At 51.3% G+C, this 18,467-nt stretch overlaps 1 protein-coding gene across 14 annotated transcripts in view; it reads left to right on the forward strand.

Moving 5' to 3' along the window:
- Nucleotides 1-18,467, forward strand: part of MAP4 (microtubule associated protein 4) — a 143,145-nt gene that overhangs the window by 33,524 nt on the left and 91,154 nt on the right. For 13 of the 14 annotated variants that reach the window (XM_084509085.1, XM_084509096.1, XM_084509087.1 and 10 more), the window contains exon 3: nt 12,156-12,412. In XM_084509085.1, coding sequence (XP_084365211.1) covers nt 12,175-12,412 — 238 coding nt within the window. In that variant the 5' untranslated portion in view covers nt 12,156-12,174. Of the gene's footprint in view, nt 1-7,810; nt 7,858-12,155; nt 12,413-18,467 lie in introns of those variants that run through there. The other variant, XM_084509091.1, reaches the window with a different exon arrangement.

Here is an 18,467-nt window from a genome sequence, read left to right on the forward strand (position 1 = left end):
AGGAAGAATGCCTAATAAAAACGGGAATCGCTGATTGATCCGATTAGAAATATGCCTGCCTTTCCCCCTCCCAAGGAAAAGGACTCTGTAGGAAAAGTCCAAGGCATTATTTTCTGTGTTTTGCCTTCCGTGAGGTCGGAGCTGCTTTCCTTTCTGATGCGTGTGCTATTAAAGGAAAGCAGCTGACAGCAACAGCTGCTCGCCTTGCCTGTTTGCTTTGTGGCTTAGCAGTCCATGTGAGACACAGAAAGAAGGAAAGAAAGAAAGTGCTCTGCTAACAGCCAGGCTTCTCGTACCCTGCCCTGCGCTGTCGTCTCGCCCTCTGTTTGCTGCCAGGAGCCGGCGGGAGGCTCTTCCCGCGCTGATTGATGCTGCAAAACCTTATTTGGTGCCGCCGCTCTGCTGCGGCTCCGAAAATCCCCTCTCCTCTGAAACGCCTCGCAGGCTGGCATGCAAGTATGACTTTGTTTTCTTTTGAAATCAGCTCTGAAACCACCTCTTTCTTAGCTAAAACCTACAAGTCTGCGCCGAAGGTGGGCAGAGCCCTCTTATTTCCCTCGGAGAAGCGTTTAGGGCTTTGGAGACGACATACCAGCCTTTTTTAGGGCTCTTATTTCAATGCTCGTAGGCCTGTGCTCAGCCAGACACTTGAAAGTCCCTCACAGTTATTATCTATGAACTCATCTTCCATGTGGCTTTTTTGAAGGCCGGCCAAGCCCATTAATCCCCACCTTTCAGAGGCCCTAATCCCTGCCGGGGCTTACAGGAAAGTTATTCTCGTCCTCCCAGCGAAGCTGCTCTGGCAGAGCATCTCTCCTGCTGGAACTTAAGGCAAGTTGATTAACGTGACTTTTTATCAGCTTGGAAGCCGTACAGCTCATAATGGAGCAATCTAACTTGGACGGTCTTACCCCATCTTGCCGAGTGGTGAATAGGAATGAAATTGCCCAAAGGAAGGAAATCACTCGGGAGGCTGGTAGTCTCTTATCTCGCTGTGCTTAAGTATAATTAACGCTAATAAAACGCTCTTTGAAGGCACGGATACATGCCACATTTTTGGGGAATGGGTGCGAGTGATGTCAGGCTTGGAACAGGTCTGTTGAGCTGATTTTAATTTTTACAGCTGTCACTCTTCCTACAGCCGCCTGGCTCTGGTTTTTGGCTGGCTGGGGCCTGGCTGATGCAAAGCCACCTTGGTACGTGAGGCTCCCCCTTCCCTGCCCTTCTTCAGAGACTCTCCCTTGGTTCCCAGGAGAAGATGAGTTCTGTGAAATGTACCTCTCCACCCTGAGCAGAGAGAGCAGGAATTAAGCCCAAAATGGGGTGTAACAGATGGGAAACTGCAACGGGGTCTGAAATCTGACTTAGCAACCTGGGTCTCACTGGGCAGGAAAATTGTCTGTGCAGGCTGGATTTCCTCCTGAGGTCTGTGGAAGAAGCAGGGGCTGCTCTGTGCCACCGAAGTGCTGCGTGCCAGAAAAGTGATGCTGTGAATGTGATTGCCCTGGAGTCCCAGGATGTTATCTTAGAGAGCAAGAGCAGCAAACGAGTAAGTCCAGCCCCCTCGGGTTCATCAGCAACTCCGAGCTTTCGGAGCAGTAAGTGGGCCTGTTCCATGACCTCTCCTGCCTTCCCTAAAGCAACACTTCGGGAACAAGTTCCCCAAAGGAAATGCACGAAGGCATCCATAAAACCCGATACGGTGCCTTTTGATTTTCATAAGAGTCCACATTACGAGTTGGTGTAGGTGATCTTACATCACTGACAGTTTTTTTATCTCAAAGGGAAGGAGTCTCGTAGCCCAAACCCGAGTTGGGTAACAAATTACTACAACAGAGTTATCCGGAGTGCTCCAGGAGTGGTGAATCACTGCGGATGCAGTAGGCAGAGGTGTGCCTGTGCTGTGCCTGCTCTGGTGCTGCTGGGAAGGAGCAGCGGGGCCGTGCTCTCCCCACACGTGGGGCTCAGCAGGCGTTGGGCTCTCCCATTCACCCCTCGGCACCCTGGGCTTTGCTGGGATATGACTAAAGGGATAAAAACATCAGACCAGAGATTTTACAACAATGAAAAAGTGAAAAATTGAGCAATAAAAAGCCGCGTGACTTCATAGGACTCTTCCCCTCCCGTTTCGTGAGGCTCCTCGCCATGACCACATGCTGCTGAGCAGGGCTGGAATTGTGGTGCCCTGGTTTGGGAGCTCCTCGTTATCCTCGTTAGGACCAGCTCTCACCTGGAAGAGTGGCTTCAGCCAGCTAGCAAAGCCCAAAGGCTTTAACAAAGTGCTAGCGTGTGCAAGGTTTTTCTTGATACGACTTGTTTTTACCTTAAAGCCGCGTGGTTACGTGCCTTGCTGTGCAGGAGGAAGGTGAGGAGTGGTGAGAAACCAGCAGCCTTGTGGTACGTACGTGAAATTCTTGCTTTTGGAGCTGACCCTCTAGAACAGTGCTGGTTGTGTGCACGGTTCTGCAAGTCAGGTTCTTCCTACTGCGCTGACTTGGGGCCTTGCACAGGAGACAAACCGAAGCCATTGGAGACAAGTAATAACTTGTGAGGCTTTTGAAGCAGCAGGAGGGAGATGTTTGTATATTAGGAAGCAGGCTCGGTGGCTGCCTTTCCATGGCAGGACGAGTTGGGACTCCTGGAGCTGGCTTCGTAGCACCCAGAGTCATGTTAAGTCTTAATTGAAGAGCCAGAAGGGTACCTGAAAATCTGAATGAACAAGATTGGCAGAGGTGCGAGTTCTGGAATCGTTCCTCCATTTCTTTAACGTAGCCTTGTCTTGTTTCTGTTCTTGGCAGGAGCCCTTGTACTGATGAACTCCTGCAGGGCTGTCTGCAGCCCTTCATCATCCCAGGACGCGGGGTGGAAGGGGAAGGGGATCCTTCCCCAAGCTGTGCGTGTGCCCAGGGAGGCCGGGGAGCTTGTTTCGTTTTGCTTTTAAGTCTTGCCTTCAAAATGTAAAATGGAAGTGCTTTTGGGCTCATCCTGTTCTTTTCCTAGGCTTTCATAGGAGACTTTTCCTACTCTCCTTTCCAGCTGCCTTCGTCTCTGCTCCTAGCAAAGCCAATCGTGCTGTTATCTTCCTGATGCCTCCTGAGCCTTCCACGGCAAAGCGCTGTGCAGCCGAGCGCCCCTACTCGTGTGCATGGGTACTTAGAGGTGCAAACAGGTTTTTACTGGTGCTCTGTCATTTGGGTATTCCTTCCACGTTCATCTTTGATGGAGATCTGACTCCAGCTCATTATTTTAGTTTGCATAAGTGCTGAATTCAGGCTTTATTTTTAACCTGCTTTTACCTAATTGGCAAACAGACAAGGGGGAGGGGGCATACGGTATGCACGTAGCACCTGCCAGTGGGTACAGAGATCCTTCCCCAACCTGGAGTTTGACCATTTTTCCCTCTGCTAATAACAGATCTGGCTCCAGCCATCAGTTTGTGCGTGCACAGGGCTCCTGTAAGGACCGGGAGCATCGCATTTGCTCCTGCAGGCGGGGCTGCTCGGGCAGGATCGCCTTCCTTCACGGTCACCTCGCCCTGGAGCTGAGCCCCAGGAGCCTCCCGGGGGGTTCCTGCACTGAAGGTGACCATTTCGGAGCCACCTGCCCGCCCTGCTGCTCGCTCTGAGTCTGGAAGGCAGAGCCTGGAGGGCTGCGTCCATCGGCAGGCTGGGGGCAGCAGATGACAGCCTCTGGGAGCGAGGCTGGGATTGCTGAGGGGTTTTGGCCTTCATTGCCGTGCGCTGCATCACCAGAGACCTCTTCTTTAAAAATCTATAACCAGATCAATTCCTGCGCTGAATTACAGCAAAGGTCAATGCCGGCGACCCAACTTTCTCATCGCTCTACAAGCCTGTGCCTACGGCTGCTGCAAAGCTCGGGTTTTATTTAAACGAGCAGGACAGAGCACTGCAATCCCCCTGGAGGAGTGCTGTGGATGCACGCACGAAGGTGAACAGGCTGAGCGATGCTCTGATCCGTCCTTGCTGGTGTTAAGGTTTGTTTCTGGGCAAAAATCCTCCCAGAACACACAGCTTTTGCCCTGCAGAGGCTGGAACAGCCTGCTTGGTTTTCCGAGGAGGCGTGTGGGTGGGATTTTTGGAGTGCTTAATTTACGTGGTCCTTCCGTCAGGTCTCTTGATACCTGGTAGCTACTAAAATGGTCTTCAGAGCAGCCAGCCTCACTGAGACTTTTATATTTGCATTTGGGAGCGCTTCATTACTTGATGCTTTGTGGATTGTGTAACTTCTCGGACGTGCTTTGCAGATCTGGCTGATGTTGAAGACGTAGCTGCTGTGTGGAGATGGAAAGCTGGTGTCCTCATCCCTGTGCTGGTTAGGCTCCACGCTGTGCTCTTTGGAAAGACAAATTGTGCTCTTTTTCCTGAAGCAACGTAAAGTTTCTCTTTAAAAGTGCTTGAGGAAGGTAGCGTTGGATTGTCCTTGTTGCCATCGCCACCACGGCATGGACTTCTCCCAGTTCCTGTGGTTTCTTTTAAAATCCATTTAAGAAAAAAAAAAATCTTTCTTAAACCCAGTTGACTTGGGGCCAGTTGACAGATGAGTTTAATGTCAGTAAATGTCCAGCTCTAAACTGAGACGTGGCTTTAGTTGGGCTAAATGTCGGACTCGGCTCTCAGGCTGGCCTTAATTGTAGCTTTTATGTTGACAGCAGGTAGGTAGAGGTGTGGAAAGAGGAGGCTGGCTTGTGGCTTTCCTCTGGCTAGTCCAGGACGTCTGCCCAGTTTGCTTTGCAGACACTCTCCTTTGATCAAACGGAGGCTCTCCAGGCTATGAATGTCTAAAAAGCAGGAAGAAAGCCGAATTTGTCTCCAATCCCCAGAAAACTGAGAGAATCTTTCCAACGCTACTGAAGAGATGCAAATGATGGGAGGCTGCCTGGTGTCTGTCCTGGCTAATTCACCCACCGGCTGAATCGTTGCACAAGGTGAAGGCAGCGTTATTGGCTTTATGGCTGCTTGCTTCAAGGAAATGTAGTTGATGAAAATGTTTCAAGCTTTTGGAGCAGAAAGGTTCATTACAGCCCTGTGCCCAGCCTGGTTGTGGAAGCGAGGTGTAAGGGCAGAGTCTATTAGCAGCAAAAATAATGCCTCGCTGTCAACTGCAGAGAAATGGTCGGAACTACTGAATAAAAACCGGGATTATTTAGATCCTTACAGAGGCAGCAGGAAACTGGAAGCACTGCGCTTATTTTAAGCCGCCAACTCTGAAACTGTGAAGCTGCAGTTTATACAAGTTGTAGGTAGGACACTTGAAAAACAAAACAAACAGCAGCGCTCAGCTGGAGCTCGTTTTGTTCCTGTGCCTTTCCCTGCTGCAGTCCAGTGGCCTCGCTGCAGTGGTTTCCCTTCTGCTCTGCTGGTTGCTCATCATTTATTACAGACCTCGCCGTGCCCGTTTCATGAAATTTCATGAAATGGGGAGCTGACCGATGTCTCACTCCTCTTGTGTTGATTTTTTTCCTCTTCTGTCCACCCCTTCCACTTCCTTAGGCTCGTTTCCATTTTTGACTTAATCTTTTATTTTCCTTACCCAAAGTACACGTCTGGTTTCCAGCCAAGCTTTCACTCCAGTCGGTGTTTTTGCTCGTGTTCCTGCCTCTTCTCAGGCTTCCTCTGACCAGGCAGAGCAGCAGTGCTTGGAGCTTCGTTACCTGCTGGGGTCTGGCGCAGCCCCTCGCTTGCACGTTCCGTTATCCCCGGCTGAACAGGCTGCAGACAGCTCGAGAACCTCGGGGATTGCTTCGAGAACCTCAGGAATTGCTTCGAGAACCTCAGGAATTGCGAGATAGCAGGCGTAGGAAGGAGCAGTGATTGTGAGCGAGCCGTGCCGTGCCGTGAGGAGGCAGCAGTGGCCGAAGCTTTGTCTCCTCCCTGACACCCCGCTGACGAGCTGAACTGCAGGTTTGCTGAGCCTATCTGAAGCGAGCAGCTCAAGCACTGCGCTTATCTCGCGCGGCCACGATCTGCTGCTGGAAGTGAGCTGAGATTTGCATCGAGCCTCTGCGGCTGTCGCCTGGTTATCGGTGAGCAGCGCAGGGGCTCTCACTGCTCTGTAGCAGCCCGGGCTTCTTAGGCTTACCTTGCAGTGTGCCCGGCCCCCTGTGGTCTGTTTTTGGGGTACCCCCACGTCTGCCCCCCATTCCTAGCCTGCAAAAATAATATTATTATTATTAGAGATGTTCGGATTTGTTGTCTGCATGGATTTGGAAGCTGAGACTCTCCATCTGTTTCATATCCTTAACCAGGAAGCTGCTGATGAAGTTGTCCTGAGAAGGGAAGTGATCGTGCAAGTGCTTTGCCTGGTGGTGTGGCAGTCCTGGCCTAAAAGCAACACCTGCCCCCCAAAATGCCCCAAATCTACCTGCTCTGGACTCGCCACTGCTCTTCCTCGTGAAGAAGGGAAGCAATTGCTGAGTTGTATGAGCAACGAGAAGCTTTCTTGCTGCGTTATGTATTGTCCAAAGGACAGCGTGGTTCTGTACGACACCACGCTCACTAATCCTGATGGATGCGATGGGGAGAGCCCGGTGTGGGGCTGGGAAGATGCCGCAGGGCCCGGAGCCCCTCTGCTGCGAGGAGAGGCCGGGAGAGCTGGGGCTGCTCAGCCTGGAGCCCAGGAGGCTCCCCCTGCCCCCTGTCGGAGCTCCGGGGGCTCTGACTGGGAGCAGAGGGACCCGCGGGGCCTCCAGCCCCAATCAGGCTGGGATTCTGTGAAATTAATGCCCTTCCATTGAAGGTTAAAGGTTCCTGGAGCTGCATCTCCCTACCTCTGAGAATGAGCCTCTGGGAAATCGGAGTGACGTCCTGCAACTTGGAACACCCCCAGAAATGAAGCCCAGATCCAAACTCGTTTAATTTACTGGGGAGAAAGCAAACAAACAAACAAAAAAAACCCCTTGGTTTAGTTTGTGCTTAAAAAAAAAGGAAAAAAAGAGGTCACAGACTTGGTGTGTCTGTGCACAAAATGTAAAATGTCAGCAGTTGAGGCGCCCTCGTTTTGGGAGGATAAATGCAGGCGTCCTCTTCATGTGACTCCCTGCAAACGCAGCGCCGAAGGACGATGACTTCGCATCTCTCTGCTCCCCGCTGCCCTGTTCCCTTCTGCCTCAGTGCCCGCCGCTAAGTGCTCCTGAGAGCCTCAGCTAAGAACAGGCTGGGTGAGGACGAGAGAAATGGCACGATGACCGAGCTGTCTGCGTCTGCCAGGCGGAGACTGTTCTGCACGGGGCTGGGAGCTGATTTTAAAGGAGCGAGGGGATCTGGTGAAACGATATTCCTGCTAATAACTCCCTGTGCCGGTGTCTCCTCTAAACAAAACCAGGAGAAAAGTTGCTTTGTTTCTTTTTCCTCTTAGATACACTTAAATGCTCTTGCCTCTTTGCCATGAAAGCTGCTCCCGCTTTGCTTTGGTGGGGGCAACACATTTTGGGGGTACTGCTCCTAATGCCCCAGAAGGCTGAGGGGACTCAGCCAGCGCCTCGAGCCAGCTGCGGCTCTGTTCAACCATCAGCCAGGCCTTCAAGTATCATTTTTGGGGGGCAGCATCCCCTGCACCCACGTGCCTGTCTTCCCCTTTCGCCATCCTCAGCCGAGACGCAGGGAATCTGGGTCAGACCGCTCATAAATTTGAACTCAGCCTCTGCGTGCCCGGAGGCGCGTACGCCGCAGCGCAGCGCGAGCAGCTCCAAAATGGCAACACAAAGTTCAGGAAACAAATTCCACTCTCCCCTAGATGGGAAGCTGAGAGGCGGCGGCTTATGCAAGCTCTGTTTGTGTCCCTCCTGCCTGCGGAGGGTGGCTGCAGGAGGCGATGGTTCTTGAAAGTTGCTCCGCTGGGGTACGTAAAATAAAACTCGTGCGTGGAATTGCCGGCTGGGTTTCTTTCTAGGAGTTTTGGTCTGGCTGCAGCCCACTCCTCACAACAGGCAGACTTGATGTGAGCTGCTAGGAGCTCCTGGAAAGGAGCTCGCTGCAGGTGGGGGCTGAGAATTGGGTAAATATCTGGAGCTGGAGGGCAGGGCTCTGTGATAACTGAGGGAAACAGCGCTGCTGCTTTCGGCTCAGCTACCAGGAGATGGCTTTGTATGGAAAGGAATAGGTTGCTCGCTGGGCACACAGACTCCGAGCACAAAGCAGAACAGATGGGGCAGATACTGGCTGTAACGGACCAGCTGCTGCTGGAACACGAAGAGGCCTGAACAAACCATTTTTGGGAACAGAAGTGAGGAGAAGGAACGTAATTGATTTGCTGCGGAGTAATTTGAAGACTTCCTGGAACAGATCGAAGAACGCCTGGCTACCGGAAAGCTCCCTTCCTCCTCTGCCATACAGCTGACCCTATGGGGCCACCGGCACCACAGTCTGCTCCTTCCCACACCTTGCCCCCGAGCACGGCGCCTGCTTGACCCTGGCAGTCCTCTGAGGCCCTCCAAGAGATGCAGACCTTGAGTCACTCAGGCTGCGGTTACACCATCGCTCCTTACTCCCCGTGCCACTTAGCAGGCATCAGGAGCGCAGCAGCTGTCTTGCAGATGAAGAATTATTGAATATTTTGTTAACTGCTGCCTTCTGAAGCCGTCACTGCTCGGTTTTCCCTTTCATCCTGTAAGTTGATGTCAGAATTCTCGTTCCTAGTGCTCCTCTGTGTGCCTGGCTCGCCCAGCCGCGTAACGCCCAGCGCATCGTGTCTTGGTGGATGCTCCCGAACGCCTCCTGTGCACAGCCAGCTCTTCTCTGTGGATGAACGTGGTGCAGAAAGCATCTGTCTTCCTAAGCTGGGCGACACCTGGTTATTTTGTCAGTTTTCTTCTACCCTTGTGCAGAATTTGTGCAGCGTCATTACCCTCCTGCCCTAGCCATGAGCTGGGTGCTTTATGTGCCGGGGAGACGGATTCTCTGTTTGCTGCAAAACTCAGCGTGGCTGTTATTAGTTGCATTGATTTTTTTTATGTCGTTTCTGCATTCCTTATTAAGTTAAATATAGGCAAGGAAATGTCCTGCTGATAAGCCTGCGTAACCTCATTATTATTTATTTTTCCCCAGAAACTAGATTGCTTTCATGTCCCAGTCCTACGTGGGTCTGAAACGGAGACGTTGTCAATGCTGCTTCATGGCAGCTGTTCATTACGGTGCCGCTTTTTTCTTTTAATCAGGAACAAAAACTGCAGGATGCAAATCTAGCAGCGGCTTGGGATGGAATATTTGGGTGCCAGAGGACGATCTGGGTGGGATCAGCACTGGCTCGGGTTTAGTAACTCCTGCTGGCTTCCCCAACGCGTTCCCGTGGCGCCTTGGAGGAGTTTGCTATGTTAATTGGTGCGCAATTGCTTAGGCTTAGAGGAACGATGATGGAATATCTCAGTGGAGCAAGACCAAGGTAATTTCTGGGCCATCAAGGTATTGCTTAGGAGCTTTCTCTGACTGCAAAGCAGTGATTATGGCAGTACGTGGCCACGTGCGGTCTGCTGCTGGCTCTGGACGCCCGCTCGGTTCGGATGGTGCAGGGGAGGGGGTGCTAAATGTTACAGGGCTCCTCTGTGGAGCAGTTGGCTAATAGTTTCCATCGGAGTGGGAGGATGGGAGATGTCTTGCTGCTTGGACAGCCCCTAAATTAAGCTGTCAGGAGGAAACGCTGCTAAAAGGCCCCTCCTGTGCTCGAAACCAAAATAGCAGGAAGGTTTAATCCGAAGCGAACGTGTGAGTGGTGTGAGCTGGGAGCTTGGTTCACTGACTGTCATCGCCCATTTGGGGCAAGGTTAAAAAGAGAGGTTTTCCTAAATGCCACCTCCACGTTGTAAACCTGCCTGCCGTGAAGGGCAGGAGCTGGAGTCCTCTCCTGGAGCCCGCTGTGTCCGTGCAGCCTCTGCGTGTCGTCTCCCCGGGTTGCTGGCTGTTCTGCAGCGAGTTCCTCACCTCAGCCTTGATCCTTGCATTTCCTACTGGCATCATGAAGCAGCTTGCTGAAAATTTTTAATATTGGTTCCTTCTCTGTGTGAACTGAAACTTTCAGAAGAAAAGGCTGAAATGCTCCTAGCATCAAACTTTCTCTGAGATGCTGATCTCAAAGCCACTGTTTCAGTTGGAAGCACGAGGGGGTAGGACGGTGCGTCTCAAACCTCCATCTGAAAGAGCAAGTCGAGCCTAAATCCTGTTCTGAGACTTCTGTTTGTGTAAAAAAAAAAATAAAAATAAAAAATACGGCTGGTCTTGATAGCAATAACCCCTTCAGCTGGGGCCCTGCATGAAGGGCTGAGAGCTCCAAACCTTTCACCTCCGGGTTCGCGGTAAGCGGTAACTCCTCGGTGCCGTTACCTGACCCACAGAACAGCAGCTGCTGCTTGGAGTCTGACCCGGCTTGAAGTTTGACCTTTGAAGGGAAGAAAGAAGAGGTTTTAACCAGTATCAGTGGAAAACCATTGTCTGCAAAGAATGCCGAGCGTTGCCTTGCCCAGCTCGAGCCCGTAGGTATGTCAGCGGCCGTATAATGCTGATGAAGAATTTCCCGTAGTCCAAGGAGTAGGAGCCTTTGTGCTGGAACAAGGGGGCTGTGTTCTGCCACCCCAGCATTATGCAGTGACCCCGGAGAGCAGCGTAGTGGCTGCATGGGTCAGCCCTTCGTTAGCAGCACACAAATTGCCTTTGTGTGTGGCTGCCCGGGCGCCGTTCTGCGGCCCCACTGCCTCTGGTCCCGACCTGGCTCCGTGGTCCCATCCCATGTGTTGGGAACTGGCCATAAAATGATGAACCGCTTGAGCTGAGCTCCTCCTCATCCTGTTGTTCAGGTGAATTTGTTGTTGTTGGAGCTCCAAACCTTCCTTCCCAAGCCTCCCTTCCTGTCCTTGTCCCGTATTGATGAATGGGGCGCTCCTGCCTCGCCTTGCTGGGCTCCTGAAGCAGAGGGCATCTTTCTCTTAGAGAGGATCTCCATGCTGGTAGAGGTTCTCAACGCTGGTTGTGCACCTAAGGAGCATTGTTGTGCTTGGCATCATCTTGCTTTGCTCTTCCAAGCATAGACAAAAACTCAAGGAAGCGGAGTTCCTGTAGTAGGAGTTGTAAGTATGCTGCTTCAGATGCTAATGGCCCGTTGGTCTCTGCCTTTCACAACCTGACGGTTTCTGCTGAAGGCTAAAATACAAGAATGGAGCTTTTCATTCCTCTGGTATGCCGGGAGCACTGCGTGTGCACAGCTGGCCTGCGAGGAAGTTCAGAAATGTGCCTTGTGCCAGGCAGGAGCGGTGGGCTTCTCTTCTTTGTACGGCTTCAGATTTGCTTCAGCTTCTGTTGGGTCTTTGCTAAGAGCTTCATAAGGATGAAATCTGAAAAAATAATTAATTATGGGTGTATATAATTGTTTATGGGTGTATTTCTCATGTCAACCTGAACGCCTTTGCTGCAGAGCAGTTGAATTGGGTTAGGTACATCTTCTGTGTAGTGAGAGGAGCTTAAATGGAAGCTGAGATATAAATTGGGGAGGAAAAGGAAGATGGTGAGTCTTTCTCCTTCGTGTTCCCAATTTATAGCTTTGTGCGTGATGTGGATGTCTATTCTCCACTACATTTTTTTCTGCGTAAACATCGTTGAAACTTCACCTTCCAGCACAAATCCCAGGGCTCGATTGGGTTTGCAGCATTAGCAAGGTTTGCTGAGGACAGAACCGCCCAGCTGGACCCTATCTACGGGATCAGAAGCATCCCTGAAGTATACATCAGAGATTATGTAAAATCCTAATCTCCATAGGGGAGGCTGGGTGGAGTCCAGCCCAAGAACTAAATTCGCTTGCGTCACTTCTCTTCCTGCTGCTGGGGATATGTAATTAACTCGCAGATCTGGGGCAGGGCACCAATCAATATAAGATTGTGTTTGTGCTGGCCAGGTATTTTTTTTTTTTTTTTTTAAGGTTCTGATAAAACATCACGTGGTAGGTTTTACTGCCTGAGCATGACATGGTTCGGGTGATCTGGTTTGTTTGTTTGCCTCCGGAGTGTGGTGGGGGTTTGGAAACATCTGGGAATTGGAGAGCACTGAGGTGGCCGTGACTTCGTGCGTTAGATATCATCAGCAAAACTGAGCACAGTTAAGAGGTCTCTTACTAAAACATGCTTGTTTCTTTTTCTTCTCCCCCAAATGGCTCTGTAGGTCGCAGAGGTGCTAAAACATGGCTGACTTGGATCACAATCTCAGTCTCGCGGACGCTCTGACCGAGCCACCGCCCGAGATCGAGGAAGAAGTGAAAAGGGACTTCATTGCCACTCTGGAAGCAGAGAAGTTTGACGATGTGGTCGGAGAAACAGTAAACAAAACAGACTATGTTCCTCTGCTGGATGATGACGATGCAAAAGCTGGGAGCCAGGAACCAAAAGGCAAAGCCCATGCAGACAGCAATCAGGTGGAACGTAAGTGTCTTGGTACAGAACAAAAAGCTTCCCCGCGTGGCATCGCAGAACAATTTTGCTTATTGTGTTACTGCTAGGCCCACTGAAGCAGGACTTCGATGTGTTGCTGGTTTTAGTCCGAACAGTTTATTTTAAGAGCAAGGAACTGAGATCAAATTTGTCTCTTCTTCTGCTCTGCCTTCTGTTCGGCTCTTCAGCAAGCAAAAGAAGCGATTGCTCCTACTCGGCAGAAGATGCTCTTACTTAGATGAATGCTTTGTGGGCTGCCTGGGGCTTCTCGGGGAAAGCACTGCCCGAAGTGTGTGAGTGCTGCACTGTAGCTACGTTTACAGTCCTGTCCATCTCAAAAATGAGAATAGGGCAAGGTTTGGAAACTGCCACTCCAGATAACAGCAGGTCCAAGGCATAAAGATGGAAATAAAGGCATGTTTTGCCTTCTTTATGAAGGCATAAAGCTGTTGTTGCTGCTGTGGTCTGCAGGTCGGCATCTTCACGAGGCCCCTGCTGCTGGGAGCTTCAGCCTCGAGTGCTTAACAGCTACAGCTGCTTCTGCCCACTGATCCGAGGGGCTGCTCGTTTTGATTCCTTGCTGCCATGTACGTGCTGCTCCTGTATATACAGTGAAATGTGGTGGTGTATCTGCTGGTTCTCAACACTTACTGGCCCAGTTGCTATTTCCTGGTGTTAGTAACCTTGTCAGAAACTACTTAGGAAAAGGAGAGGTTTTAACAGATACTTCCCTGGCTGGATAAAAAGAACAGTGAGATGTAAGGGGTCCTCCACTGTTTATTTCTCAACAATTTTTCCCCCTTCACCTGAAATTAGTTACCTTTGACGTGTAGTGCTTTGACTTCCATTTATTTTTCCCTTGATCTCTGCCATGTTAAAAGAAAAAAAAAAAAAAAAAAAAAAGGAAAGAAAAAAAGATTGCTCCTAAAGAGGTAACCTGGTGATTTCTTTCAGAAGAAATTTTTTTTTGCCTTAATCTTCCTGCTCACTAATGCTGCTGAAGGTGGGATGTACAGAGAACTGTAATGATCACCCGTCAGAATAAATAAGACCTCCAGGAGTATGGAGTGGGGATTTACACAAAGGGAATTTCTGTTCTGTTTTAAGGCACTTATTTGCATTGTTTAGAAGTGAGTCAGGTGCCCCCTAGTACAGAAAAATATAATTTAGAATTTTCCTGTGCTAGCATAGTTCATTAAACGGTAACAAACAATTAGGAAGGAAGGAAGTGGGCAGAGATTGTAAAACTTGGAGCTTTGGTCTATTCAGATGCGTGTTATCCTACTCAATTATAGGAACTCTAATGACAGCTATTTTGTAGCTCAGCGTCGCAGAAACATGAAGACTTGTTAACATTTTTGCATGGGGTTTAAGGATATTTTAAAACAATTCCTTATTCTTTAAGTTGCAGGTTCTGGGCTATCTCAGCACCAAAATTTTCCAGTTGCTGTTAAAATCATTGTATTACCAGCTTCAGATTTTAGGTCCCCCCAGATGTGCATCCCTTGACCAGTACCATCGGGACTCGGTGTTTCAAATAATTTCAGACTCCAGGAGCAGGTGTAACGAGGCCTTTTGGGCTTGCTCAGTAATTAAAACTTGCTGAGCTGCCCTGGAGCAGACTGCCAGGTCCTGGGCAGAACGGAGGCAAAGATGTGAGAGCAGGACTTGTTTCTCCTTGCTTGGCAGGAGGGGGGGGGCTGCAGTTCCTGCATCTGTGTTCCCGGTCTGGGGATCGGTTTCTCCCTTTTTTGGGGTAGCTGGAGAACAATTCTGAGCATTATCTAAATCTCTGGCAAGATCAAAACAAGACCGTAACTAACAGAACCGGAGAGCTTGCTTGCTTGGAGGGGATGAGATAAGGTTGTTTAGTGCAGGTGAGTCTGAGCATCTGATCCTGTTACGTCTCAATTTGTCTCATCTGGTTTTCCCCGAAGCGCTCAGGATCCCTGTTTCTTCGGAGAGATTTCTGCCACGTTTATAAATGCTTTTTAGAAAAAAATCACGAAGCTCGATGTCCTGGTTCTTACTGGGGCTGTAAAACAGGTGAGGCTTTGCAGAGGGGAAGCCGCCCTCTGCTGCAGCTCCTGGGGGCGTTGGGCACGAGGCTTCTGCCTCCGGGCTGCACAGCGCCCTGCTCTCCTCGGGGAGAGGAGCAGCGGTCGTGGATCGGGCTCTGCAGCCCCTGCCTGTTGGTTTATTTCTGCTGAAAGGCACAAATGTGGTCCGACAGCACGGCCTCGGTACTGACGTTGCCTCTCCCCAGTCAGAAGAGGTTTCATCACGCGTCCTGGCGGGCTCCAGCTCTTCCATCACTGCTCCAGGATTTTTTTTTCACTCTTTTCTGAACTCAGGAGCAAGATCAGGCAAATCTAATGGTCAGATGGGCCCCAGCTTAGACCAGTAAACTCCAAGTGCAGAGAGGTAAAGAGGAGGAAAAGGTGATGAGCAGTTGTCAGCTAAATGTGTCCTAGGTGAAGCTTTAACGATAATTAATTTCTCAAGTATCACTGGAAAGGGTTTTATTCCTTCTGGCACCTGGCTGGGCATCATAACTTGGTGAATTCTGGGGCAATCCTCTTAGGATATTGTGGTCTTTACGTAATGCTGAAGGATTGCTATGGGTGCATGCAGGGCTTTGTGCTGTTTGCAGCAAGCTTCCCTCACCAGCTCCAAGTCCAAGGTTTTGCCCCCAGGAATTCAGGGGATGCTGTGGAGCTTCCCACCGAAGTCCCGGAGCAGTTTCCAGATGGACACGAGGGCAGCTCTCCATTGGGTTTACCTAAAGTGAGGGATTTGCATCTTTGGGTGGGAGTGAGTGCCAGCTGAGAGGCAAAAGCAACTCTGTAAGAGTTTTCATAGGGCAGCAGCGCTCCTGTGGGATGTATTTCGGGTGAGGACCCACACCGTGTTTCTGCACAGCTTCATCATGTAGCTGGGGACGAAGCTGGGTCCGCGCCGTAGCTGCTCGTGGCCTTGAGCACGTCGATGCAGACGTGCACGGCCTGTGCTCACCCAGCTCCCTAATTCAGAGGTGATTTTTAGAGGAAAGCAAATCCTGGGCAGGGTGCGAGCGCTGGAGGAAGGCCTCTGGATTAGCCACGGGCGGTCAACGCTGGGGCTTCTCGCCACGAGATGGCTCTGCTGGCGCTGCGCGGTGCTGCCGGCCTGACCCCGCTGAGCAGCAGGCCTGAGCTGAGCTGAACCGAGCTGAGCATCCTCGTGGTGCAGGAACAAATCACATCCCCAGAGCCTGGAAGCTGGAGCCAAACCGCAGCGCTCCCCTCCTGTCGTTTCCCTTTCCGCAGCAGGAGTGAGCTCCTCTTGCAGGGGACTGCAGGCCTTGCTTTTGCAAGCGTGAATCTTTGTACAACAGCAAGCACTGAGCGTGGGCTGAGCTCTTTAACCTGCCCGTGCCCCCTTGCAGAGGGTTTCTGTCGGGTACTTTGTACCCAAAGTGTGCAGGCAGTCCCGAAAAGCCAGGCGCTGCCCCTCTGCATGCTCCTGAGCAGTCCTACAAAGCCGCCCGCACCCTGGGTTGGCTCCCTCGAGGAGCAGGGAGCCTTGGGCATCATCTTGCTAAGCTGAAGTGTTCTTGACATGTTTTCAATGCTCTCTGAAATAAAGTGCTGGAATTGATCTGGCTGGGTTAGCTGACAGAGCAGGATGATTGGATTTTTTTTAGGGCAGTCGTTTTGCACAGACTGTAGGATCTCCGGGGTGATCGAGTTCAGCTAGCCAGCCCCGCTTGCCACCTGGGATCGAACACCATCGCAGGCAGCTGGTGGTCCTCCAGCTGGTGAGACTTTCCAGCTTCCTACTGCAGGAGGAGAGGAGAGGGGAGGAGAAGGAGCAGGGCAGAGCAGGATTTGTGTTCCTGCCCTGCTGCCTGTGGATGCCTGACCCGTCGGCACAGCCCTGCGTCTGCCAACGCGCCCAGCAGTGTGCTTCTCAATGCCCTGGCGTCCCAGAAACACAGAACCCAGCGAGCCCTGGTTGCCTTTAAAGTCAAATTGTCTTTAATTCTGATGGTTAGAAGGGGAAGCTTGGAAATGTGATCCGAGTGCTTCCATCCTACGGGAATGCCGTCAGGCAAGCTGAGCCGTGAGCCGCCTTCCGACTGCGGGAGATGAGCTTGACGCCTGCTCTGAAGCTGTTTGGAGGCAGAATATTTAAATGTCTGAACTGAAACAGCCTAAGCTACTTATTTCAGAGTTTCCAGCTAGTTTTGACTGCCTGCTGCACGGTTTTATCACCAGGTTTGTTCCCACCCATGTCTTTTATCCAAGCTCTCTGACAAGCTGCATCCAACCACGTCTACACACCCAAAGGAGCAGCAAGCTGCTGAAGCATGGAGCCGAAGGGGTCGTGTCCGCAGCCTGCCCGCTGTCTTTGGTGTCCTTTGGGCCTCCAAAATCCCCTGGGTGCTCCAGCACGGCTGGTGGGAACGCGTGGAGCTGTGGTTACGCTGCCGTGCGCACCGTGCCCAGCCACCCCCGGGGATTAGGGGTTGTATCGGCGCTGCCCGCTCGCTTCAGATTATGGGGTTTAGCAAATGCTGCCTGAAATTTGTTTATATAAAAACAATCCTTTGATCCACCGGCCAGATGCAAATACCATCTTGTGATTCTGATGAGGATTATGTAGTTACAACATCTTGACAGGGTTTTTGGTTTTAAGCAATTTAGAATATGGAGGGGAGGAGCCCCGGCCCGCGGGCTGCCCGGGTGCTCTCACACTTGCGCTCGGTTACCTAAAGTGAATCTGATTGCTCCAGAGGAGCTGACCTTCAGAGGCATAAAAATCAAAACCTTCCACTGCTGGGAGTTGTTTTGATGGCAGCGCGTGTTTGATTTGACCTGATTTTCGGGAAGCTCATCTCCCAAGGAAGCCAAACGTTAAAGGAAAGCACTTCACCTGCTCATCGTCCTGCCAAGGCAGCGCGGAGGCACGTCGCACACGTGTGCTGGGCTCACCTTCAGGAGAGGGCCTCTCCAAACCAAAACACTCAGCTGGCCACATTAAAATGAGACGTTAAGCTCAACTTTAGGTTCCCAAAGGAGCAGAAGAATCGAACGCCATGTCTTGAGTAGCATTTGGTTGGCTCTTTGCTTTCATTTTACACTTGCAGAGCCCTTGGTAGGGGAGGGTGCATTGTCCTGGCTTTGATAACAGACAGCTGGCTTGGATCTCTTGCTACCTAGGAGATCAGACAAAATGAAAGTTTTCTTTAGATGAAGTGTTTGTCTGAATAGCTGAAGTGCATCGACCTGCCACGAGCACCGCTGGGTGGAGGCTGTCCCCAGCTGCACACAAGCTGGTCACCCACGCTACCAGCCCAGGCTACAAACGACCACTTTTACAACCTGAAGCTGGTATTAAAAGTACGCAAACAGTCTGAATACGCAGTATCCAGTCATGTTTGCAGTCAACCAGAGTCCTGGTTTTAAGGCACCAGGAGCAGAGACCTCCCAGTGGCCGCTCGGCTGAGCGAGGCGTCACGTTCACGTCGGGATGGCACCGAGCAGTGTGATGGTGCCCAGCCTAAACCAGAACTTGTGCTCACGTTTCCACTTGCAGATTAAGCTCCTGAAGTGTCTGTGGGTGGCAGAAACGGGGCTGCTGCTCGTTTCCCCACTACAAAAAGCCTCTTAGGACGCTTACCATGACTCGAGCCTCCAAAGCCGTGGTTGTAACAGCACTGCCAGCGCCTTCATTAAACCAGTGTTACAGCACCCACATGAGCGGGGCTCGAGGAAGCTCACAGCTCCTGCACTTGGGCTGAGCACTGGCTTCTGTGTAATGCCTTGGAGATCCCCTGTAAGACCCCACTGTTCCCTAAGACACCCAGCCTTCCACTTGGTGCAGGCGAAGCCGATGTGCGAGCCGCCCCGTGCCCCCGCTCTCTCCTTGCGTGATGCGATGAGCACACCCAGGGACTGGCAGCAGGTTTCCCAGTTACTGGCTCAGCCTGCTCTGCTGTTACAGTAAGTACCAGACCTTGTGAAGACTGACAGCAGGAGGAGCTGGTGTGTTTAACTGCTAA

The sequence above is a fragment of the Aythya ferina genome (genome assembly GCF_964211825.1).
Source record: "Aythya ferina genome assembly, chromosome: 2".
NCBI lineage: Eukaryota > Metazoa > Chordata > Aves > Anseriformes > Anatidae > Aythya > Aythya ferina.